This window comes from Epinephelus lanceolatus, chromosome 13 (assembly GCF_041903045.1).
Source record: "Epinephelus lanceolatus isolate andai-2023 chromosome 13, ASM4190304v1, whole genome shotgun sequence".
NCBI classification, from domain to species: Eukaryota; Metazoa; Chordata; class Actinopteri; order Perciformes; family Serranidae; genus Epinephelus; species Epinephelus lanceolatus.
This window is the reverse complement of record NC_135746.1, coordinates 5,566,860-5,592,285: the sequence shown is the minus strand read 5'-3', so window position 1 is coordinate 5,592,285 and position 25,426 is coordinate 5,566,860. Positions and strand designations below refer to the sequence as shown.

The window sequence follows — 25,426 nt, the reverse complement described above, 5'->3', positions numbered from 1 at the left end:
GTGACATCCTGATGTTAGCTTTGCTGCTGCTGTTAGCTGTCCCTGTCAGCTGCAGCCACTGATGCTTTCTAGACATCGTGATTTCCCAAAACTGAATAAATACCACACATAGCAACACAAAACTGCTTTGCTAGCTCAATCATGTTGTAACTAAGATATCCGCTGGAAAAAATATTTTTTTCACGGACCATTTAATGAGTTATTACCTATTACAGACACTGGTAACAGCTAAGAAATAGTAATGTTTGTTCAATCATTGTGTTTATAGACTTTACAAACATCGGATACAGTGATGTGAAAAATGTGATATTTTATATATGTAGCTAAAAGCTCTGCTGGTTTTCTACCCGGAAGTATTTGTAAACAACAAGGCGATTCCCTCTATCGTCCGGCTGGATGGATGAGTCATGGCCTTGTAAAAGATTATGTTTGTTTCTTTTAGTTGGTGAGAATGTGTCGCCTCAAACGCGACAAACATCCACTAACTTTGACAGCGTTTTCTGCGAGCACGGCTGAGCCATTTTGTACTGCTACACATGTTTCTAGTGGGACTATGTTTACAAGCACAAGAGTTCAGCGAGCCACCGAAGGACCGCCCTGCAGATTTACTATTGGTTCTGCAATGTAGGGAGTTTTTTTAAACTCTGAAATTGTATCCGCCCATCTAAACACAAAATCAGGGAGAAAGACATCAGTCTTTAGTTAAGCAAAGCGTCTAAAGACTGACTTGTGAGTCTAAATAAAGGCATAAAAAGCCAAAAAACAATCTTAACGTTATCACTTAACGTTACCTTGGAGATACAACCAAACACCTTTTGTCGAGCTCTGCACAGACAGAGTTAAACTGGGGGAGCTCTGCTGTTGTTACTTTGCAATATATGTCATTTTAACTTTTAAGGTATAACTGCATGCACTGTAGATTGTTTTATGATTGATTGATTGATTACAGTCACTGTGGCTTCTGTCAGCTGTCAATGAGCTGTTAATGAGCTGTCATCTGTCTGTGGCTCAGTTAATGTGATGTATCTTCGGCTGTGCAGAGGACCGTGGGTCAGAATAACCAGAAGAGCATGCTGGTTTGCAGACAGCAGAATGCGATTGGATGCATTAGGACATCCTTGTTTGTTTGCTTTTCTCCCATACTGCTTTACTGCTATCTTATCTGTGTGTCCCAATACCCCTACTGCCACTACTTAGTAAGCTATAAAAAGATTTAGTGAGTACCAATACAAAGTATGTCAAATGCAGTGTGCCAAAAATACCAGGATGTCCTACTGCATCTGGCTGCATTTTATAAGCCAGCGTGCTTTTCTGGCTATTCTGACCCACAATCCTCTGTGCGGGGGAAGATGCGTCACATCGACTGAGCCACAGACAGATGACATCTTGACAGCTTATTGACAGCTCACTGACAGCTCTCAGAAGCCACAACAAGAGATGACAGCACATTCAAGTGACTGATGACCAGTTGAATAGTAATAATAGGAATACTTATTGTTTAAGGGAACAAATTAGTCATAAAGATTACTACAACAAAAGAACCTAACTATGGAAATATCAATGATACTGCATTTTAGAATCTACAGTGTATACAGTTAGAAATTAAAAGGTAAAACTACACATACTGCAAAGTAACAACAGCAGAGCACTCTGGGTTGACCTCTGTCTCTGGAGAACTCGGCAAATGGACTTTTTGTTTTATCTCCAAGGTAAGTGATATATGAGCAAGAGGGTCAAAGTTAATGGTGCAATGTTATGATGTAGTAGTATGTCCTGACTGTGTGCATGCTGCATTCAACAGCACATACTTTGTTAGGGCACTTGTGATACAAACTTAAGTAAAAAGAATATGCGATTCTGGATCCAGCTTATGTATTAGGACATACTAAATCTTTTTCTGGCATACTAAATAGTGTGGTAGTATGGGTACTGGAATGTGTTTCCATGCTAGCATGCTAACATATGCTAATCAGCAAACACGTACAGCTGAGGCTCATGTCTAAAGAATTTCATGAATCCATCCAATAGTTGATGAGACATTTTGCTGAAAACCACAAAAGGTCATCTTCATGGTGGAGCTGGATGAAAAGTCAGGGGATCAGCAAGGTCAGAGGGATTCATCCTCTGAGGATCAGGGATATCTGTACAATATTTTACGGCAAGCCATCCAACAGTTGTGGAGATATCTCAATGTGAACCAAAGTGGTGGGAGAACTGACCAACAGACTGACATTGCCAGCCACAGAGCCTTGTGTGGCAAGAAACTAAGAAGGTACAACAAAATCAGCCTGATGTGAGAATAGTATCCTCTAAATCTAAAGACTCAGTTTTGAGCTCAATGAGTGCGTCTACAGTATCCTTTCAAACCAGTCATAGAATGACATACTTCATATGTAGGGTTGAGCTGGATACTTGGATAAAATGAGTATCTGGTTTGGATAATGTACCTGTTACGAGGTCAAGTGTCATCTGAGTAAAATGTGACAATATCTGTACTCTTGATGAATGAAAATCATTATTTGAGCAACTGTGCCCAATCTCATCTCTCAGGTGATTAGAAATGCTCTGAAGCTCAGGACACAGATAGCCCACCTAGTAGAGCATGCAGCCCAGGTTCGATTCCGACCCCTGGCCCTTTGCTGCACAACATCCCTCCTCTCTCCCTTAGTTCATGTCTATCTATCCTATTTAATAAAGACTAACAAGGCCAAAAATAATCGTAAGAAATAAAAATAAAAAACAGAATTACCGCCTCTTGGTTGTATACCTCTGTGCACCAGTCAAGTTGTAATACAGTTTACATCCATGTCTGTGGAAACATGCTTCACACACATTGATTCAGTATCTGACCAAATGTCTCCCCTTCTGTTCCTGAGATATGACCTTGAGTAGCCAGGGAAAGTGTTTTATGCATAAAATTATGATGTCACAGTAAAGCTGACTTTTGACCTTTTGGATATAAAATGTCCTCACTTCATAATTTTATCCTGTTAGACATTTGTGTAAAGTTTTGTCATAATTAGAGTATGAGTTCTTGAATGATGGCTAAACACATGTTTCGTGAGGTCACAGTGACCTTGACCTTTGACCTTCAACCACCAAATTCTATTCAGTTCATTTTAGAGTCCAAGTTGACATTTGTGTCAAATTTGAAGATTGTCCTTCAAGGTGTTCTTGAGATACCCGATTCACAAAAATGAGATGGATTCAAGATCACAGTGACCATGACCTTTGACCACCGAAATCAAATCAATTTATCGTTAAGTCCGAGCTAACATTTGTGCCAAATCTGAAAAAGTCTCCCTCAGGTGTTGTTGAGATATCACATTTGCAACAATGACGGAGACAAGGTTACAGTGACCTTGATCTTAGACCTTTGACCACCAAAATCTAAACATTGAATCCTAATGGACGTTTGTGCCAAATTCAAAGAAATTCCCTCGAAACATTCTTGAGATATCATGATCACAAGAATGGGACATGCATATGGACGGACAGCCCCAAAACATGGCTATTGTTGGCGCACAGGCATAAAAAGATCTAAAGTTCAGCCCTGTAAACATATTCTTAAAATAAATAATTAATATAGAAACATCTGATCAACCTTTATCAATTTCTGTCTTAAAATAACAAACTTGGTTAGGCCCCACCCATTTTCTGTTTAAGAACCGCCCTTATCTGGTTTGAACTCCGCCCTTTCTGAGATACAGATATGGATACAGATATTAGTTTACTCACTCATCCCTATTTATTTGCATTTAAGTTTTTTAAATACCAAAGTGAATATGAGATGTTCCTGGATGGCTTTTCACTGCTGCAGTGAGATGAACTGACAGCACCGACTGTCCTCCTGCTTCTGTGCCACAAAAAAAATGACTGCGACAGGAAAGCTACAATTGCGCTGCAGGAAGTGGTCGATTTAGCTCACCTGACAGGTAGATGTTGTCTCCCGCCGAGATGACACTGAAGAACTCGCGGTCGTAGAAGGGCAGGCTGGCCAGCGGGTACCACTTACTGTTCTGGGGGTTAAAACAGGTGACTGCTGTCAGGGAGCGCTGGTTCATCCCGATCGCCTGACGCCCTCCCACCAGAACTATCACCTCGGCTACACCTAGAGGACAAAGGGAGCGGGAGGAGGGTGGAGGGAGAGGATGATTGGGGTGGACAAAGGAAGAGAAGAGATGGGAGAGAACAGGCCATCAGGGAAGGTTTCCATCAGTAAATACAAGCCGAGATCGAATCAAAGCCCCTTTGAGACGACTCTGTGCTGCAGTAACTAACAGACGAAATGTTTGTGCCATGTTGTCTGACAAGTATTTACCCATATGTGGCTTTGAAGGGCAAGGTGAACATCTTTATACATCTACAGTAATAATAGCACCTTCTAAAGAAAAGCTTTTCATAGGACCTTGACAGGCTGCATGAAAACCCGACAAACACAACCAGCCATACATTAGAAGTCTGCTGTTTTGAATTCAGCCGGCCTTGGCTGTCCCAGAGTCAATAAGCTTGTCTGGAAATGCAAAACAAAATGCAAAATAGAAAAAGTTTCCTCTTGGTCACAGGAAACCAGCGAGTTAAATAGGAAAGTATAACTCAATTACCAAGACTGATGGGGCTGCCATTCGTACGGTTGCCGCCCAGCTCTCTCTTCCTACACACCATACAGAAACTATCTTACACACTCACTTGTCGGCACACTCACACTGAAACATACACTGTGTTTGAGACATGGCGTGAGGGAATCACAAAATCAATAGGTGAGAATCAATTTGTGTACATATGTACATGGAGGAGTGCCTGGTCTCATATACACACACATGCACCGAGTGTGATTAAGAAGATACTTGAGACACATTCAGCCCTCGTCCCTGTTACTCCTCAGCTGATCTCTGCTCTCAGACACGCATCCATGCACACACTCACACACACGGAGGGAGCCGCTGGATAAAGACACCAGTGATCCAAAACACACAAACAGGTTGGCAGGCTGCCACATGCGTGTCTCAGGTCCTCTCAGTCTTCAGCAGCAGGCTCCAGCGAGCAGGCAAGACGACGAGCCGCCAGACAGAAATGAGCTGTGTGTTTGTAAGCAGCGGGCAGACGGGCGGAGGGGAGGCGAGCCAGGGAGGAAGAGGAGGGCGATACAGAGAGAGAGAGAGAGAAGAGAGGGAGAGTGGGGGGGTGAGGGGGGAACTAATCTACTAATCTTCATACACTCCAAACCAAGGCTAACCACTGGTTCATCTGCTCGGATCGATACGTTTTCCACACAGACACTCGCTTGACAGGCACATCCATAGGCAGCTGTCTTCTCCGTCTGTTTCTTTCTGTTAAAAAACTATCCCCTTATTTTTTTTTTTCCTCTTAAGCTTCTCTTTTTCTTTCAAAGCTGGTAAAACAGAGAGTATTTCTCTAGGAAGAGGAAAAGGGTAAGAGAGGAGAAAGATACAAAAACTACAATGGGCTTTGGTGAGGCTGAGCAAACAGACAGAGCGGTAAGCACTGCCTCAGACGTATCGTGGACATACAGCTTAGACTTAGTGGACAGCTTAAAGCTGACTGGCTCTTTTTCCTTGCTGAGATTTTAAGAACATGTTCCCCCCTGCGTGGGAAGAGGAAAAAAAAAAGTGATGGCTCAAGGAGAAATTGTGACAGCGAGGATGAAGGTACACGAGCTAAAAAAAGGACAATCACGGCGATATATGGAGGGCGTAGGATTCGTGCACGTCGCCGCCCTTTCTGGCAGCTCAAACTTGGAGAGCTGCTATAAAAGATTTGAATCCGTTCCCATCATTGGCCCCACAGCTTCATGGCATCGAGCCTCACACACTCCAAACCTCAAACGGCCCTCAAGACCTCCAGCAGACCTTGGATATGCAGCTAATAAATGGGAGTGTGGTTTTATAGGACAGTCGCAGCTACAGTGGCTGTTCTTTGAAAAAAAATTAAGTGAAAACAGGCTCTTTGTCTTCCCCTCTCATGAGCCTCCAACCGTACCTACACACACACATTAATTATATTGACTTTGCTCGGCTATTGTTCTTCCTGGTGATTAGTTTGCTGCTATTGCTGTACGTGTTTGTACTCCGTTTCCCTTTATCACACGCAATTTTTCAACTTCATTGGATTTTAAAAGTTTGACTGTTTTCTCTGCCTTTATAGGATTACATTTTCATCTCTTTTCATCTCCTTTTCTTTCATCCTATTAGCTGTTTCAGTTTGTTGATATTGACTGCCTCAATTAACTTGGCAAAGTTTCTGTGTCTGTGTCTCAGCCAATTTGGGATTTTCTTTTTGCCGTGCACACGTCAATCAATGTGTCCTACTGTTTGTTCTAATATCTGTAAAGATTCGTATTGGTGAGGAGGATATATTAAATTCCATTTAAAACATAGTGGCCGATGTGCAAGTACTAAAATTCAAGTTCCTGCTGGTTTGTTGGATTTTTTTCCGCTTTAGTCTGAAAATGTAAACATGGAATAAAACTGAATAAAAAATAAGAGAAATAATAAGTTATTTCTTCTGTTTTTCTGCATAGAATTTCTCCTTCTTGAACCCCCACAGCGTCTAATTAAGCCAGCTTAAGCAATTCCACATGCGGCTTCAACGTGCTGCATTGTACGTCTGCGCACATGCAGGTCTTTATTATCACCTAGTGAACATGTGCGGGGTTGTTCCTGGCTCTTTCCGCTTGGTCACACACGTCAGGGAGAGTCCACATCTGGGCGCCGAGGCTGCAGCGCAGCTCTGACCCCTGAAGCCCTGAACACATTCACAAGCTAACACAACCCAACAACCGGCCTGTCAGAGCGCAACAACACAGGAGAGCGGCACCGCTGACGGGGAGTCATGGCATCGGATCAGATGGTTGCGGGGGTGTGTGCATGTGTGTGCGTATGTGTGAGTTTTTCCTCCGAAAAACGAAGCCTCGCAGGGACGGCTGTCAGTCAGTCGGAGGTTTGATGGGAGTTGGGTAGAGGGATGAAGGGATGGCGGATCGAAGGATGGAGACGAGCGGTTGGGGATGAAGGGATAACCAAGTCTTGACAGCTCTTGTTTTTTTACCCTGACGGAGTTTATACCCATGGCAGTTTGGGAAGAAAATGTCTGCTTCTCCTGATTGTTACTGACCTTTTGTTATTTTCTGGTATATTTTTAACCTGTCTATATTCAGGAAAAATCAACAGAGCACAACTTTTGAGCAGCACCCTTCTTAGGGCAAGCATAAACATAATTCTTAAGTGGATTCTGCCTTGTGCTGCCATAATCTTTGGCTTTTGGCCGGTGCAGCTCTACATGAAGTGTCTTGTCTATAGCCAGGCATTTTTCCTGCATAGAGAATTACGAGGTGGCCGCCTCCATCAAATTTGTCCCTCCTCCAGCTCTCGACAAAAACTCTGATGGGTGTCAAAATGGAAAACACTGTCTTCTCACAAGCTTTGCACTTGGTGGATTTCTGTCATTTGTAACTGCAGGTGCGCTATTATGCTGATGTTTTGGTGCTGTATCTTAATGAGCAAATTCACCGGGAATGGTGATGCCAAAACTGGCAAGGAGGAAGAAAGGAGCCGTCTGTTTTGGATCACAGAAAAGCGTCACAATGTTACCGCTGGTACTGTTTTTGCTACCACAACAACAACAACAACAACAACAAAAAAATCACCATAGAAAACAAAATTTCTTTTCCCTGCTATTTGATAATAGTTTTTTTATTGCCAGTTGGAGTTTATAGACGCTCTGGGTTTATGGATGCTGCTTCATGCGCCTCTATATATGTGTTTGAGAGCTGTCTTATATTTCAGCCTACTGCTACTACAAAGTTGACACCATTGAAATCTAAGGAAACTAATTAAATGTCAGGAAAAAAAAATTAAAATCACTTGATTGACTTTTGGTTTCACACTGGGCACAAACAGCAGACTCCCGGGTGAAAGTCCTGAGTTTGATTTACCCATCCACCTCTTCTTTCGCCTGCCCTTTACGGACTTTCTTGCTCTTTACACTACAGTCGTCGCCCGGAGTGCCAAAATAAGCTGCCACCTGGAGCATCTCATACCGCCACTTGTGTCTGAAGCCGAGTGCCACTGAACAAGCATCTGTATTTGATGGGTTGAGAGTGAGACAAGGTTGGTCGATCTGCCATTTGCTGCTGTGCAGTAGTGTCCAGTGAGAGCTTCTTCATTGAAATAGCTGCCTGCTGCATCTGTAAATGACCCTGCTAACAGCAATGACATTGAACCAACACAGTTTAGTTGCAGGCTGTAAAATCAGAAAAGAAAAGCTGCAGCTAAAAACCTCCATAGAGCCGAGTAGAGCTGCAGAGCTGAGTGATAATTCTTTGCAGGTCTGTCACTGCAAGCAACACTTTTTACACACATGTAGTCATTTCAGCCATTAACATATTAATAGAAAAATATTGACTACCGGCGCTTTAAGAAATGCCTGAAATGGTCCATTAGAACAGCGACAAACAAGTGAGACAGGAGCTGAGAGAAGCAGTATGGCAGTGTGCATTGAGGGTAAACACAGACGACTACAATGGCAACATCTGGACGGAGCCCAGTATTAAATCTCTCAGGAGGAGGTTTCAGTCATCGCAGGCTGTGAATTGTGTGACAAAAAAGCCCCAGAAAGTATGTATTCTGAGGGACGGACAGGCTTGTGTAAGAGCTGAATCTCAAATTGAAGTTGATGCCCTCCCACAGAGCGTGATGCGCGCACACACACAAAAAAACACCCCCTGACAGTTTCTGCGTATTGCTTCCACCCAACTCGTCTTCAACCAAATGAAACCTATCTGTGACAGGAGCACAGCGCCGGTGCTCTACCCCATGCTGGAACAAGCCGGTTCCTCACTGCGGACACACAAACACGTGAAGGTACAGTCACTCCAGAAGAGGAGAGCTTGATGGAAAGATGAAGACAGAACGGAAAGATTCTGTCGCCTCCTCTTCCCTGCTGCCACACCGGCTCTTATCTCACCTTGTTATGTGTATCCTTGCTCTCTGCCCCATGCTGCGGCCCTGCTTTCACTATTCATCCTCTTTTTTACCCCGCGGCTAACACCACCCACTTTCTCCATCTATCTCTCTCTTTCACAACCAACAGGAGACTTTGCTGCATCTCTATCTCCCTTTCTCTTCAAGTCGTTCTCTCTCAAACCCCCGGGAGTCGTTGCTCTTTTTCCAATATACTCCCATTTCATCTTCCCTCACTGCGTCCTGTTCTTTCACCCCGTGCACCTTGTACCTCTCTCTCAGCCCTTTGTGACCTTACCTTAACCAGTCATACTCTGCCACAGGTACAGTCAAAGGGATACTGTGGGGTTGGGTTGGGTTGGGTGAAGCTGCAGAGACATATACACACTGACACCTAATAGTTACTCAGCACGGCTGAAGTTGAGAGTTAAAGTGGCTCGCTAAAATGCATGTCATGTCCAAGAATTGTCCTCCCAGCTCCAGATTTCCTTGTTTGTAAGTGGTTTGTGGCAAAACAAATACAAGCTCCAAAAAAATCCATTCTTGAACGTTGAAACAGCAGTTGACAGAACAGTCTCACTCATATCATGTTATCTTCATCAGCGGTTTTTTCCCAAGGTCAAAAATGATACACAGTCTCGCGGTCTACCGCTCAGTACTGTGACATATTCCCCAGTGAAACAGAATATTTGATCAGTGTACAGTTAGAAGAAACATTAAAATCATATCCTTTGCATTTTAAATGGCCGCTAATGGTGGGCAGGTTTGGAGTTTAGCCGAGCTTTAATGGACTGCTGTCACAAGCGTCTTTTACCCTGCCTCTTCAAAGCCCTATTTCCACCAAACACTGTTGGTATGGTACCTTTGGAACCAACAGTAACCCTTCAGACATGGTACCTAGACCGTAGTGTTTCCACCACAAACAGTACTCTTAAATGTGGGCGGGGTTGTTACCACTCACTGCTCCGTCCAGCACTCACTGTATTTCCTCTTTTATTAGTCTGCACCTCGTTTATCGTCCACAGAACGAGGCTGCACGCCGACATTGTCAGAACAAAATAAAACAGGCTGCAGTGAGAGTCTCTCTCCATGGGATATTTAAATATAGCAGCTTTGTGCATTTAATTCAATTCAATTCAATTCAATTTTATTTATAAAGCCCAATATCACAAATCACAATTTGCCTCACAGGGCTTTACAGCATACGACATCCCTCTGTCCTTAAGACCCTCGCAGCGGATAAGGAAAAACTCCCCAAAAAAAACCCCTTTAACGGGGAAAAAAAAACGGTAGAAACCTCAGGAAGAGCAACTGAGGAGGGATCCCTCTTCCAGGACGGACAGACGTGCAATAGATGTCGTACAGAACAGATCAGCATAATAAATTAACAGTAATCCATATGACACAATGAGACAGAGAGAGAGAGAGAGAGAGAGAGAGAGAGATGCAGGTAATAACAGTAGCTTACAACAACATTAATGAAAGTAATAATATTATAGTTATAGTTCTGGCTACTGTGGTACAATATGTTGAAAGTATGTATTAATATCTGACAGTATACTTGTGTGACAATAGTCATATGTGTATAATAACAGTAGAAGTATGACTAATGACTAATGATGGCAGCAGCAGCAGGAGGCATCTGGCAGGACCACGGCAGCAGCACAACCACACACGTCACACTGTCCAGGCACCGCTGCGGTATGAGTTAATCTGAGAGACAGTGGAGCACAAAGGCTCCGGAGAAGAAGCCGAGTTAGTGACATCCAGAATGGCCGAGTTAGCAAGATGCAGTAATAGGATGAGAGTGAGAGAGAGAGAGAGAGAGAGAGAGAGAGAGAGAGAGAGAGAGAGAGAGAGAGAGAGAGGGAGAGAGAGGGAGCCCGGTGTATTATAGGGGGTCCTCCGGCAGACTAGGCCTAAGTCAGCCTAACTAGGGGCTGGTACAGGGCAAGCCTGAGCCAGCCCTAACTATAAGCTTTATCAAAGAGGAAAGTCTTAAGTCTAGTCTTAAATGTGGAGACGGTGTCTGCCTCCCGGACCGTAACAGGAAGATGATTCCACAGGAGAGGAGCCTGATAGCTGAAGGCTCTGGCTCCTGATCTGCTTTTGGAGACTTTAGGGACCACGAGTAACCCTGCGTTCTCAGAGCGCAGTGTTCTGGTGGGATAATATGGCACTATGAGCTCTCTAAGATATGACGGAGCTTGACCATTTAGAGCTTTATAAGTTAACAGTAGGATTTTAAATTCAATTCTGGATTTTACAGGGAGCCAGTGCAGAGAAGCTAAAACAGGAGAAATATGATCTCGTTTCTTAGTTCCTGTTAGTACACGAGCTGCTGCATTCTGAATTAGATGGAGAGTTTTTAAGGACTTACTAGAGCTACCTGATAATAGAGAGTTACAGTAATCCAGCCTTGAGGTAACAAAAGCGTGGACCAATTTTTCTGCATCTTTTCGGGTCAGGATAGGCCTAATTTTCGCAATATTACGCAGATGAAAAAATGCAGTCCGTGAGGTTTGTTTTAAATGAGAATTAAAAGACAAATCTTGATCAAATATTACTCCGAGGTTTCTTACGGTAGTGCTAGAGGCCAGAGCAATGCCATCTGGAGAAACTATGTCATCAGATAAAGAGTCTCTGAGTTGTTTGGGGCCAAGAACAATAACTTCAGTTTTGTCTGAATTTAACATCAGGAAATTGGTGCTCATCCAATTTTTTATGTCTTTAAGGCAGTTATGGAGTTTAGTTAATTGATTACTTTCTTCAGGCTTCATCGATAAATACAACTGTGTATCATCCGCATAACAATGGAAATTTATAGAGTGATTTCTAATGATGTTACCTAAAGGAAGCATATATAGAGTAAATAGGATTGGTCCGAGCACAGAACCTTGCGGAACTCCAAAACAAACTTTGGTACGTAAGGATGATTCATTACGAACGTCAACAAATTGAAAACGATCAGATAAATAAGATTTAAACCAGCTTAGTGCTGAACCTTTTAGGCCAATTAAGTGATCCAGTCTCTGCAGTAGAATTTGATGGTCAATTGTGTCAAACGCCGCACTAAGATCTAATAAAACAAGAACAGAGACGAGTCCTTTGTCTGAAGCAATCAGAAGGTCATTTGTAATTTTAACTAGTGCTGTCTCAGTGCTATGATGCACTCTAAATCCTGACTGAAATTCCTCAAATAAATTATTATCCTGGAGAAAATCACACAGCTGGTCTGCGACTACTTTCTCAAGGATCTTTGACATAAAGGGAAGATTAGATATTGGTCTATAGTTGGCTAACACCTCTGGATCCAGGGTGGGCTTTTTTAGGAGAGGTTTAATTACAGCTACCTTAAAAGACTGTGGTACATAGCCTGTTAATAGGGATATATTGATCATATCTAATATATGAGTGTTAACTAAAGGAAAGACCTCCTTAAGTAGCCTAGTTGGGATGGGGTCTAAGAGACACGTTGATGATTTAGATGAAGAAATCACTGCGGTCAATTCTTGAAGAGAAATTGGGGAGAAGCAATCTAAATATATCTTAGATTCTACAGCTGTGTTTGAGGTTAGATAGGTAGGCCTACCATCTGAGGGCAGGAGGTCATGAATTTTGCCTCTAATAGTTAGAATTTTGTCATTAAAAAAGCTCATAAAATCATTACTGCTAAGGGCTAAAGGAATACAAGGCTCAATAGAGCTTTGACTCTCAGTCAGCCTGGCTACAGTGCTGAAAAGAAACCTGGGGTTGTTCTTGTTTTCTTCTATTAATGCTGAGTAATAGTTTGCTCTGGCATTGCGGAGGCCCCTCTTATAAGTTTTGAGACTGTCTGTCCAGATTAAACGAGATTCTTCCAGTTTGGTTAATCGCCAATTCCTTTCAAATTTTCGCGATATTTGTTTTAACCTACGGGTTTGAGAGTTATACCAAGGAGCAAACTTTCTTTGCTTTGTTAACTTCTTTTTAAGAGGAGCTACAGAGTCGAGCGTTGTTCGCAGCGAGCCTACGGCGCTATCAACAAAATGATCAATTTGGGAGAGGTTAAAGTCGGCACGGGAAACCTCTGTTACTGAAGGTATTGGTATTGAATTTAACGACGAGGTAATCTTTTCCTTAAATTTTGTGACAGCACTATCTGATAAACATCTAGTATAGTAACTGTTGCTGAGTGGCGTGTAATCGAGTAAAAAGAAATCAAAAGTAATCAGATAATGATCTGATAGCAAGGGATTCTGTGGAAAGACTTTTAGGTTATCAATTTCAATTCCATACGTCAGAACTAGATCGAGGGTATGGTATGGTTTAGTCCTTCTCAGGCAAGCTCAGGGGTTTAGTGTTCAGTGCCAACAGGAACAACACTCCACAATGCTTCTTTTTCTCTGAGTGAGGATTACTGTATATGCAGTTCACATAACCCGGTCAAAATTAATATATATTAACGCTTGAAGATCCACTCATTACTTAAAGTGTATGTCACTTACAGAGTTGTCTTGCCTGTAAGATGGCAATCATGGGTGGCACGGTTGTGGCGTTTTGACAACCCCTTATGCATGGGACCCACCGCAGGAGATTTAAAAAGTAGCAGTTAGCAGCTAACTCAAGGAAGAAGAAGTACAGTGGCCTAAATTGTCCTTACCCTCAGAGAAGAGGACAAGATTGGCTGTCATATAACAGAGACGGTAAATGATTGTTAATGCCATGTTATGCCATTGTTACAGTTTATAAAGTGCTGCCAAAGCGAATATGTCACAACAGATGCCAGCGCTATTGTGTTACATGTCACTTCCGTCTGTGAACATAATCTAGGGACCAATATCTAAAGTTCCCTCTTGGCAAAAGTTGGAAAACTTACTAAAACTGAGCTTCTATAAGGCAATGAATATTGCAGAGGGCGTGGCTCATCACATAAAGGTGTATAACATCTCAAGAATTTCACCCATCACCACGCAACTTTGTAGGCATATGACCGCACATAATCTGAGGGGACCCCTCCATTATTGACCCCATCAAACAAAACGGGGGCGCTAGAGAGCTAGTTTCTTATCTAGGGCTAACCGCCATATAGATTTTTACTAAACTTGGTAGATATGTAGAACAGGACGCCTCAAGGTGACTGGAGAAATTTAACTCTAATTGGCAACTGGGTGGCGCTATAACAACAGAAAAATGCTTCAAAATGGCTAAAATGTGACCGATCGCTGTGGCTGCAATCGTACTATCAAATTCACAAAAACTCTCTCTGAATACATTGCTCTTCTTAATAGGTTCAGTTGACTATTTAATCTGCAATTTCCTATGACCTGTATCCCAAACACACACCATGTGAAACTGTATGTGGGCAACTGTGCACTCAATGGGTATGGACTAGTGTAAATGTAAATTGGAAAATTCTGAATAAAGAAAAAAAGAAAAGAAAGGTCTGCAGTTCAATCCCTGGTTCCTCCAGACTGCATGTCCAAGTATCCTAGGGCAAGATACTGAACCCCAGATTGCTCCTTGATGCCATGAGTATGCTGAATGGTTATAATTGTTCAAATGAACAGTTGAAAAACTGAGTGGCAGGTGGCATCTTCTACAGTAGCCTCGGCCACCACGGTATGAATGTGTGTGTGAATGGGTGCATGTGACAAGTGGTGTGAAAGAGCTTTAAGTGGTTGAACAGCCACAAAAGCGCTATACCAGTGCAAGTCCATTTACCATTCTTTCCATCTGCTGATGAATATTATGAGATATGCACCTAAGCAGACCTTTAGATAGGATTGTTTTGTCAAATACCAGATGGTGTCATCGACCTGAAGCACACTGATGCTATACGTAACCGTATGAGAGGAAAATATGATGAAGACACTGCAGTTTTTCTCACAAGGTCTATAAATGTATTTATATGCACTTTAGAGGTAGAGACTGCAGGAATTTAAACCGCTCGCTGATGCGAATCACAAGTTCCATGAAATAATTGGATCAGAAAGTGACAGGTGAAAGGGTAACTTTGGTATTTTTCAACCTGGACACTATTTTATCATGTTTTTCATCTAAGTGACTAATGGGAAGAACGTTTTTTAAACTGTCCCCAGTTTTGAAGGAGAGGGTTGCAATATGCTTTGTCGATTTAAGTTCAATACAAGGACTTGGAACTGAGGGGCTCAGATAATTATTCTCTCTGAAAACATTATGGAAAGGATCCCTACAGAGATAGACCTTTGTGTTTAAGGAGCTGTATGCGACATTCAGAGCATTAATAAAGCAGCAAACCATTATTTGCTATGAGAAGATATAGTGGAGTAATAGTGTCCTGAGCAGAGAACAAGTCACACTATACCTGAGTGTGTTTATCTGAGCTTCTCTGGTCATCTCTGGTTGTAGTTAGACTCACAAGTCAGTCTTTAGACGCTTTGCTTAACTAAAGACTGATGTCTTTCTCCCTGATTTTGTGTTTAGATGGGCGGATACAATTTCAGAGTTCAAAAGAACTCCCTACGTTGCAGAACCAATAGTAAATCCGCAGGGCGGTCCTTCGGTGGCTCGCTGAACTCTTGTGCTCGTAAACATAGTCCGACTGCGTTAAAAGTTTTAAACAAAGTCGCTGTAAGTCCTTCATTTCCACAATCTTGTGGACTGAGCACACGTTTGATAAAACGGAGTTAAATCTCTCAGCATCCATTTTCAAGCTCTCTGTGTGTTTGTTTCCTTGCGGACGAGAAAAGGGGCAGCACACATTTCCGGGAGGGCGTGTCCTTTTAAAAAATGCAAGAGGCGTTGCTTTGTTGCCGGCCGTTTTCTCCGGTGTGTTAAACACACTTTAGAAAGGAGTGTCCCCAGACTATCAGAAGGTGGAGATCTCTGATTGTCTGGTGGCGAGACTAGGCTGTAGTAAGCCATTCCATCTTTGCGTGCATGTGTGTATCCCACTGGTGAGCTTGGTGCTGCCGCTTTGCCCTCTGCTCATGGGGTAGTCACCACTGATATTGGGATGGTATCATTGTGGAACCATAGCGCCCACCCTTTGGTTCCACACTGGTTATCACCATTTGTGCTGTCAGCGCTGTTGCTTTCGTTTAGCACTGTTTATGGAGTTAGCAGCTAATGCAGCATGTTCAGATAATTCATAAGCTCTGAATTTCACATAGGGCCCCTTTAAAAGATCCTTTTTGTAAGCAGAAACAGCTCCAGAATTTCTGCTGCCAAAGCTACCAGACTCCATTTAAATAAACAGTGCTTTTATAATTGTAAAATACACCTCATTCAAAGTCGACAGGAACAAAATAAAACTCACAAAACCTTCCTGGTTTGTCTTTCCACTGTTCCCACTCTCACAAGCTTTGGTTTGGCTGAAATAAACCCTTTCTTTACTCAGTTAGATGTGGAAATATGCTGCCTCTATTCACACTAAAATCACTGTTTATTTAAATGGAGTCTGGTGGTGTTGGCGACAGCAATTTCAGGGCTGTTTCTGGTTAAACAAAAAGGATCTTACTCTTTAACGAAAAGGTCTGTCTCAGTAAGGATCCTTTCCATAATGCTGTCAGACACTTTCAATAATAATTTGAGCCTGCCAGTCACAAAAACAAGCACTTCTAGTTGAGATGAATTGATGGTCCACAAATGCCCCAAATGCCTGTTTTGCAGCTGCCAGCTTCAGCAGTCTCACTCAATACTGGACCAGTTTAAAAAAATGTGGTTCCAGTTTGTCACTTAAAGACAGTCCTTAAATAGAGTCCGGTTAAAGAAATAACACTTACCCTTTAAACCCTGTTTCTAATTGTCTTCAGTTCAGTCTTTGATTTTGTCTGTTCAAACTGCTTGTTCCCTTCGGCACAAAACTAGGCTTGTATAAGCACTGTTTATAAGATTAATAGCTCAGCAACCACCTATCTTCAAGAGGTATTGCATCACAATTGATTCAGCGGATTTTGCTGTCTTTTATGAGGCTTTTATCCTATAAATAGCATAATGTATGTTGCAGTTGAGCAAACCTGGCACTTGCAGCCACCAGTAAGGGTGCAGCTCCACTGCAGAAAGCTTAGTGTTAGTGATGCTGGTCGTTTAGAAGGCTTATTCATGTGCCAACCACCTCTACTGTGCGGTAGAATGACAGACAAAATATTAGTGGTGTCTAAATAGTAAGTTGCAGCTTGTTTTTGTGCATAATTTGCATCTGGAATTGTCTTTGAGTTGAAAAATCCTTCAACAACCCCACTGCTTCTTCTATTGTTCTTCACATCTCCTTTTCTATGACAATTATAAACTCAAACTGAGAAATCCACGAGAGATTTGACTCAACAGTGTGCTTCATGAAAAAGTACCTTGCTCAGATAATTGTTCATACAGTCAGATGATGACGGTTTGAGCTCAGTTTTTCACTGGTCTGTAAGTTTATTATTATCCTGAAGGAAATGTGGTTGCTTTGCAGTCAGCCATTAAACACATAAATCACAGGAATACACAGGTGACGAGGAAAAACAAACACCTGGTCAGAGCACCGAGTTTTGTGAGCAAAAAAAATGTGCCTGCGTGTCAGTAAACATGTGATACGTTTAAATATATATGTGTATAAATATTCATATACTGTGCGAGTGAGGAAAACTGGTGCAGACTTTGAGTTACTGGGTATCACAGGCACTGCCAGTCTGTCTCTCAGGGCTCAGAGCCATTCATATCTCACTGCTGGTCCATAACCATTTCCTCTTATCTCAGCCGCTTCTCTATAATCTCTCTCTTTTGCTTTTTTCCCTTCCTAATCCGATGATTTCTCTCCCAGGGTGTTAATTTGCTATGGTGAGGATCAGGGGGCCAAAGGCTCCCAAATAATGTCAGTGTCCAGGGAGGTGCAATATGTATGCATGTGCACGATGTGAAGTGTGCGTGTGTGTGTGCGTTTTGATGTTTGTTGTTTGTCTGGTGTTGCAAAAATCTGCACTCCAGTGACTGGCTGCTGTACAAACCATTTCCATGTCCTCAAATGTCCTCAGATGTCCTCAAAAGGATGAATTCACTCAAATGACTGACTAACTTTTAGTGCTATCTAGCCATGCAGATCATTTTGGTTTTAATTGCCCACATTTAGAGATATGCTTGTCTGAGATCTTCACCGTGTGGTGCTCGCAGGATTGTAATTACATAGAAAAAAAAACTCGACAGCACTGTTTCTTCCAAGAAATAGTGTCCCCAATACCCTAGTACAGTTTTTGGTGGAACTACTTTCTACCAAAGAAAAAGTCCCTGTTCAGGGTTTGTTCTGTGGATTTTCCAGAGGAACTGGGACATGGTCACTGGAGACGGATGTTCCTGCTGAATTTTTTAAATGTAATGTTTCAATCCTGTGAGCAGCACACAGGAAATTTCATTTCCTATCCATGTATTGCATCGGAGCGGTGACACAAAATAATAAGATGTGGAGACCTCAAAACCTGGGCAAGTAAGACAGCAGAGAAGTGACTTCATGTTTGCTTGTAATTTGGATGAACAACTCCTTCAGCTTCTCAGTATTCAAATCTTAAAGGGATAGTTCGGATCATGCAAAGTGGGGTTGTATGTAGACTCACAAGTCAGTCTTTAGACGCTTTGCTTAACTAAAGACTGATGACTTTCTCCCTGATTTTGTGTTTAGATGGGCAGATACAATTTCAGAGTTTAAAAAAACTCCCTACGTTGCAGAACCAATAGTAAATCTGCAGGGCGGTCCTTCGGTGGCTCGCTGAACTCTTGTGCTCATAAACATAGTCCGACTAGAAATACGTGTAGTGGTACAAAATGGTTCAGCCGTGCTCGCAGAAAACGCCGTCAAAGTTAGTGGATGTTTGTCGCGTTTGCGGCGACACATTCTCACCAACTAAAAGAAACAAACATAATCTTTTACAAGGCCATGAGGGGAATCGCCTTGTAAACAACAAGGCGATTCCCTCTATAGTCCGGGTATATATATGTATATATATATATATATATATATATATATATATATGTATATATATGTATATATATATATATATATATATATAAAATCACATTTTTCACATCACTGTATCACCGTTTAGACTAATCCGATGTTTATAAAGTCTATAAACACAATGATTGAACAAACATTACTATTTCTGTGTGCACGTTTAGCTGGGCTAACCGTTAGCTGTTAGCACTGTTAGCCGTTAGCGATGTCTGTAATAGGTAATAACTCATTAAACGGTCCGTGAAAAAAATATCTTTTGCAGCGGATATCTTAGTTACAACATGATTGAGCTAGAAAAGCAGTTTTGTGTTGCTATGTGTGGTATTTATTCAGTTTTGGGAAATCACGATGTCTAGAAAGCATCAGTGGCTGCAGCTGACAGGGACAGCTAACACTAGCAGCAAAGCTAACATCAGGACGTCATCTGTTAAAAGCCTCCTGTTGTCGGATACGACATGAAACTACTCCAGTTAGCTCAATCATGTTGTAACTAAGACATCCGCTGGAAAAAAATATTTTCTTCACGGATGAGCACACGTTTGATAAAACGGAGTTAAATCTCTCAGCATCCATTTTCAAGCTCTCTGTGTGTTTGTTTCCTTGCGGACGAGAAAAGGGGCAGCACACATTTCCGAGTAGGCGTGTCCTTTTCAAAAATGCAAGAGGCGTTGCTTTGTTGCCGGCCGTTTTCGCCGGTTTGTTAAACACACTTTAGAAAGGAGTGTCCCCAGACTATCAGAAGGCGGAGATCTCTGATTGTCTGATGGCAAGACTAGGTTGGATGAGGTAATTATCCATAATCAGTGTATTCAATACAGTAGATCAGTGGTTCCCTACTGGTCCATCCACAGGGTCCAGATTTCTCCCTAGTCATTAGTTCAATGTAGTCTGGGGCCGTTAGTGGCCGTTTTGGTAAGGAACCGGAACCAGGGAGAGTGAGACAGGATCCGGAATTCGATGGATGCGCCTTTCCGTCAAAATAAAAGCACCAAGCTAATAAAAATGCGGTGAAACTTTTTAATTTAAAGAATATAATTTACAAGAAAAGCCTCAAGCCATTAAGTTAATCGATTTTCTTACACCCCTCATCACCCCAAATCGATGGTGCGCCAGAATTTAAAGTTTTACTTTGGTGAACACGTTTGTTTTGGTGAATTTGTTGAATTCCGGATCCGCTCTCTAGACCAGAAATTCAGAGTGAATAGAAAACGCGAGGCTAGTTCAATGTCGTTGTTGTAGTTCAATTTTCCGACTTGAGTTTGGCCATGTCGTCAAGCTAGTTTGCTGTCTCTGTAAAGTATCTGTCCATTAGTCACTTACTCTACAGCAGGAAACGGCACTTCAGAATAAAAGCTCTGCGCCAGAAATTCACTAAACTTAAAAATAAAATGTGTTTTTTACAAACTTGACATGTTTGTGAGTCACTTGCGGTCCATTCAGAATTGGCCCGCAACCCACTTTTGGACCGCGACACACAAGTTGGGAACTACTGAAATAGATGATAGTCGGCATGCCCGCAGTTTGGAGAAGCAGGCAGGAGTACGGCCACAAAAGCTAAGCAATGTACTGCTGTGGACAGGGGGCAGCAGCAAAATATTTTTAGTCACTTAAAAAAAAAAAAAAAAAAATCAATATCAGGACAATATTAAGTGTACACTATATTTGGAGAACTTCTCAGAATCAGAAATACTTAATTGATTCCTAAAGGGGAAATTGTGATTCGTTACAGCCGCTCCGATGTATAGACTAGAGAATTATAAGAGGTAAAAATAAAAGTATGAAACACAAGTATGTGAATATAATGCAATAAAATAAAATAAAATAGAAATAAAATGTTTAAAAACATTTAATACTAGTACTTAAGATATTAAAAATGTTAAAAATAAAATATATATCATCACTGTACTGAGGCTGTATGTGTGAAATATATCTACAATAATATATACATTAATAGAATAAAACAAGAATAGAATAAGAGTATACATAAGTATGTACAGTTATGTGCATGATAAAGTCATATAATGAAAAATATTGCAGCAGTTGAATAACTACACCCAATAGATCATTTTGAGTTATAAATGCAGTAGGTGAATAAAGTCCAAATGCCAGTCTATTGGCTCCAAGTGGCTGACACACATATTTATTGCTTAACCTTGCTGTCAGTCAGTGATTTCCAACGGGACAATAAAGCTGTATATCGCTCTCTTCAAGGACAGACTCCATTCAGAAAAACAGTGATTTAACATCAATGAACACAGGAGCTGCTGGTGTACCGCTGCCTCGATCCCTTGTTTTTGCTTGTGTTATTGTGTGATTTAAGCGCTCAAAAGGGTTAGTGTGGAGTCGCCAAAGCCACACAATAACACTAACACACTAAATGATCAAAGCAGAAGTAGACCAGTAGCCCCTGTGGCTAGAGGCTAAAATCACAGTTTTTGTCAATGGAGTCTGGTGGCTATGACGCGAGCATAAGATGGGGAACTGAAGCCCATCAGAACATGCTGTCTGATAGAAAGGTACAGTGATGCAGTTGTTTTGTTGTTGCCCTCGTCCACTGCAGCACATGGCTTAGCTCCTTTGTTGCTAATACTGCCACTTCTCCAAACTGGAGGGCGTGCCAACTGCCATCTACTGCATTCAATACACTGACTGTGGATAAATACCTCATACAACCCCAAAAATCCTTACTATCCCTTTAAACATTTTGAGTTGATGGATACAGGCACACATCCAACACACCGCCCAAACGGCCAAATCTGCACCATCAGCACATGCAATGATACCGCTCTAACCAGGTTCATTCTGTCTGTTGAATATTGGATGAGGCTGAAGCAGCCTTCAGCCCTGCAGCAGGTCAAAGAGCCAGATGTGGCATGAGCGATGCTGAGGCTGATCCATGTTCCTGTAAATGCTGCTCGCTTCGGGTCTGAGCACGAACTGCAGCTCTAGGAACAGAATGAGTCAAGTTTTCTGGCTACGGCCGAGGCAATCGTTCACCTGCCTCCCCCCGCTCCCCTCCTCTCCTTCTCCCTCGCCCTTTCCTTCCTCCTCGGTAGCTCAGGATGACAGTAGACACTAGCCAAAAGGTCAAGCGAACGGAACCTTAATTTTGGCTGCAGCCCCTGCAGACATCCCGACCAGAGGTTATCTAATCTGGATTTACTGCCTCCATGTTACATTTATGAGCCCAGATAGATATGTTTGCTTGAGATTTCACTGATAAGCCAAAGGAATATCAAAAACTCACACTCCAATTCTCCCGTGAATAGCTGCATCCAACTTTCTCCCTCTCCTGCTCGCTCGCGCTGTCTCTTCCTCCCTCCCTCTCCCTCCCTCAAATACCATCTCAGACTCCAGAAATAAAATCGGAAGAGGATCCGCTGAAGGGCACTCTTCACATAGAGCGATTAAGACGTTTCTGGCACATTCCCCTGCATCCTGCTTTTCCAGTTTGAGAGGTGAAACAGAGTAATCTCACGCTGCATTGGCTCCAAAAGACAAACCAGGCTGAATAATTACACAGAGCAGGACAATAATCAACAGAGTCCTGACTTAAAAAAATTGTCTTTCCAAACTGCTGACAGCTTTCCCGCCACGTTGGCCTTACTTAGTGGTTAGCGTTGAGGCTGTGCAGCCAGAGAGAAATATGACAAATAAATTCAATTATTCCATGAAAAAAAGCGAGTGTCAGTGTTGACGAGGAACATTTGAGGAAACGTCAAGGCGACCAGCGAGACGGAGTGTTAATCGGGCCCCAGCCGGAAGCAGTAGGTGGCAGACTTTCGGAGGAAAGACATCTGATGATCTTTAATGCACTCCTTACAAGGTGTGAATCTCCTCTCTTTGCGGTGGTGGCATGCTACAGCCACTCTACTAGGAGCTGCTGGCTGGCGGAGGTGTGAATGAGAACATGAATGTCACGCCTACAGGCTCTGGACCTCACAGAACAGCCCGGTTTTATTGTCTCCGAACTGTGGATGCCAGCCAAGCTATTGTGAGGGGCTGCTTTAATGAAATCCAGCCATTTTCGGAGAGCCACACAACCAGAACAGGGTGTTTTATTTGGCTTGCCTTATGCTGCAGGAATGTTAAATGGTCAATAACGTTTCATGTCAACATTTCCAGTTTAAATCTGGCTGCAGAACATGCTGCGGTTCTGAAAAGATCTTGTTCTGGGGAGCTTTAAACTGAGTAATTCAGTAAAAGCAGTGATCGCATTGATAAATCCCATGTACAGAAACACTGAGTGAACCTGCTGCAAACTCTTATCTGCTGCTGCTGCTGTGCATGTTACTGTAATTCTTGACCTTAACACCTTAGGATCAGAGGCACCCCTGGGGCAAGGTAGGGCCATTTGTTGACGAGCTGCAGCGCGAGCTTTGGCTTCAGACACTGTTTGACGTGTCGGAGATGGGCTGCTAGCCTCGCATCTGCTAATGTGCTAACGGTTTTCTCTGATAACTTAAGATCCAGACGTCCAGGAGGTTTTTATCGGCAGCATAAGTTTCAGCAGAGGTCTTCTCGTCTCTATAACAAAGCACGTTATTTACCCGAGAAAACACAGAATGAACAGTTTCACATTAAAAATCTGCGTTTGAAGATATGAACGACTAATTCTACGGAAACAAACTGACCACAATTCTTATTTTCAGGTGATTATACATAAAAGGAAACATACTTATACCGCCAATATATCCCTAAATCCTACACACTGGACCTTTAACCTCAAGATATCTGAATGAAAATGGGTTCTACAGGTACCCACAAGTGTCCCATAGACTTGAGAAGGCTTGTTCTTGGTAAATGTTTTGCTCCTAACAATCAATTTACTCCAAATCAAAGCTGTATATTGATCTTTTTGAGGACAAGGACAGGAAGCATATTTGAAGAACATGAATCGTTAACATGTAGAGATTCGTAACACATTAAAAACAGGATTGTTGTGGAACTCAAAACATTAATTTGACTGGTAGTAACCTATGTGCATCAGATAATTTGTAGTATTGTCTGCAATATAAGAAACTGAAGTATATCAGTATGTGATTCCTTCACTCTCATATTGACATAGTCAGTTAGCTTATGTACTTCAACAGCATAGTCGAATTCCTGATGATTTTGGGGCTGCAGCATGCGCAACAGCTCTGAAAAAATGTGTTCTGGGGGGCTTTAAACTGACTAATCGAGTAAAATAAAAGATCACAAAAATAAAACCTGTGTTCAAAAACAGTGGAGTGAATCTGCGGCAAACTTTTGTCTCAGTTACCCCACTGCTACTGCTACTGCTGCTGCTGCTGCTGCTGCTGCGCGTGTTACTGTAATTCTTGACTTTTCAGCCTTTACATACATCAGCACTTGATTCAAGATGATGAAGTGGACAAAGAGGCAGACTGCAAAAGAACGGAGCCACTGTTTAAGGCTTCCCTCGTACAGCGCATGTATTTAAAGGTATAACAATGTGTGTGTGTGTGTGTGTGTGTGTGTGTGTGTGTGTGTGTGAGCAAGACACAGACACAGCGTGAGCCGAGCTGGACCCCTGCGTCTCCTAGTCATTACAGCTCATTTGTCTGAGTGCTATTCCACTTGGCTGGGTTGAGTTAACAGTTTGCCCTGGCGCTCTCCACCCTCCTCCGAGCCGAGCACAGCGACACATGTGGAGAGAAGGAAATGGGATCGCGGTGTGTGCGGTTTGTCAGGGGGGGCGCGCGTGCACGTACACACACAGAGCACCAAAGGAAACTTTTCTCGTTCCTTAACAGCACACATACACACATGCAGATCAGAGCGCATCTTTCGACTCGACAAAAAAAGGTTTGTGGGTAAACTCCCAGCACCAGCGGCTGTTTAATCCCCCCGATCCCCTGGAAAGTCTAATGACAGCTAATCAGATGCACATCCACACTCTAATTAACCAATTAGCAGCTAATGGATACACATACAGTACGCAAAACACTGTGGATTCATTACGAAACACTCATAAGTTTTCACTTTACCCAAGACTCTTTTCTGGCCAAATGAGGAAGATGGGAGGCTGTTAACGATCAGCTACCTGCCCCCCTGCTCTCCTGGAAAGTTCAGCACTGCAGCAGGAACATGAGGTATAGTAAGAAAGACATGAGGTAAAAATAAGAGGCCCTAAAATTAGTGCACACATACTCTGTCAAAAAAAAAGAAAAAAAAAAAAAAAAAAAAAAAGCAAAGCAACACAATAACGCCATCTGTTCCCACACATTCACACAAACACTGAAGCATACTGAGCTCCTCTTTATGCTTAAAATTAGGTTTATGTTTGAAAATCACACACAGCCAATTTCTATACTGAATATCTTTTTTTTTGCTCCTTAATTAGCATCTAATAAAACTAATGGGCAGAGCATCCACTCAGTAAAAACGCTCCAGAATGCAAAATAGGTGCAAAGAGAGACAGAGGGGACGTCTCATTCTCAGTCAGCGAGGCAACTCAAAAATAAACTTTATGTCATGGTGGTTATTCAGACTTTAT

General features: G+C 42.3%; 1 protein-coding gene across 4 annotated transcripts in view; it reads right to left on the bottom strand.

Annotated features, from left to right (window-relative positions):
• klhl29 (kelch like family member 29) overlaps positions 1–25,426 on the bottom strand; it is a 409,128-nt gene that overhangs the window by 87,462 nt on the left and 296,240 nt on the right. For all 4 annotated transcript variants that reach the window (XM_033648442.2, XM_033648445.2, XM_078173676.1 and 1 more), the window contains one exon: positions 3,929–4,111. In XM_033648442.2, the coding sequence (XP_033504333.2) occupies positions 3,929–4,111 (183 nt within the window). The remainder of the gene's footprint in view (positions 1–3,928; positions 4,112–25,426) is intronic.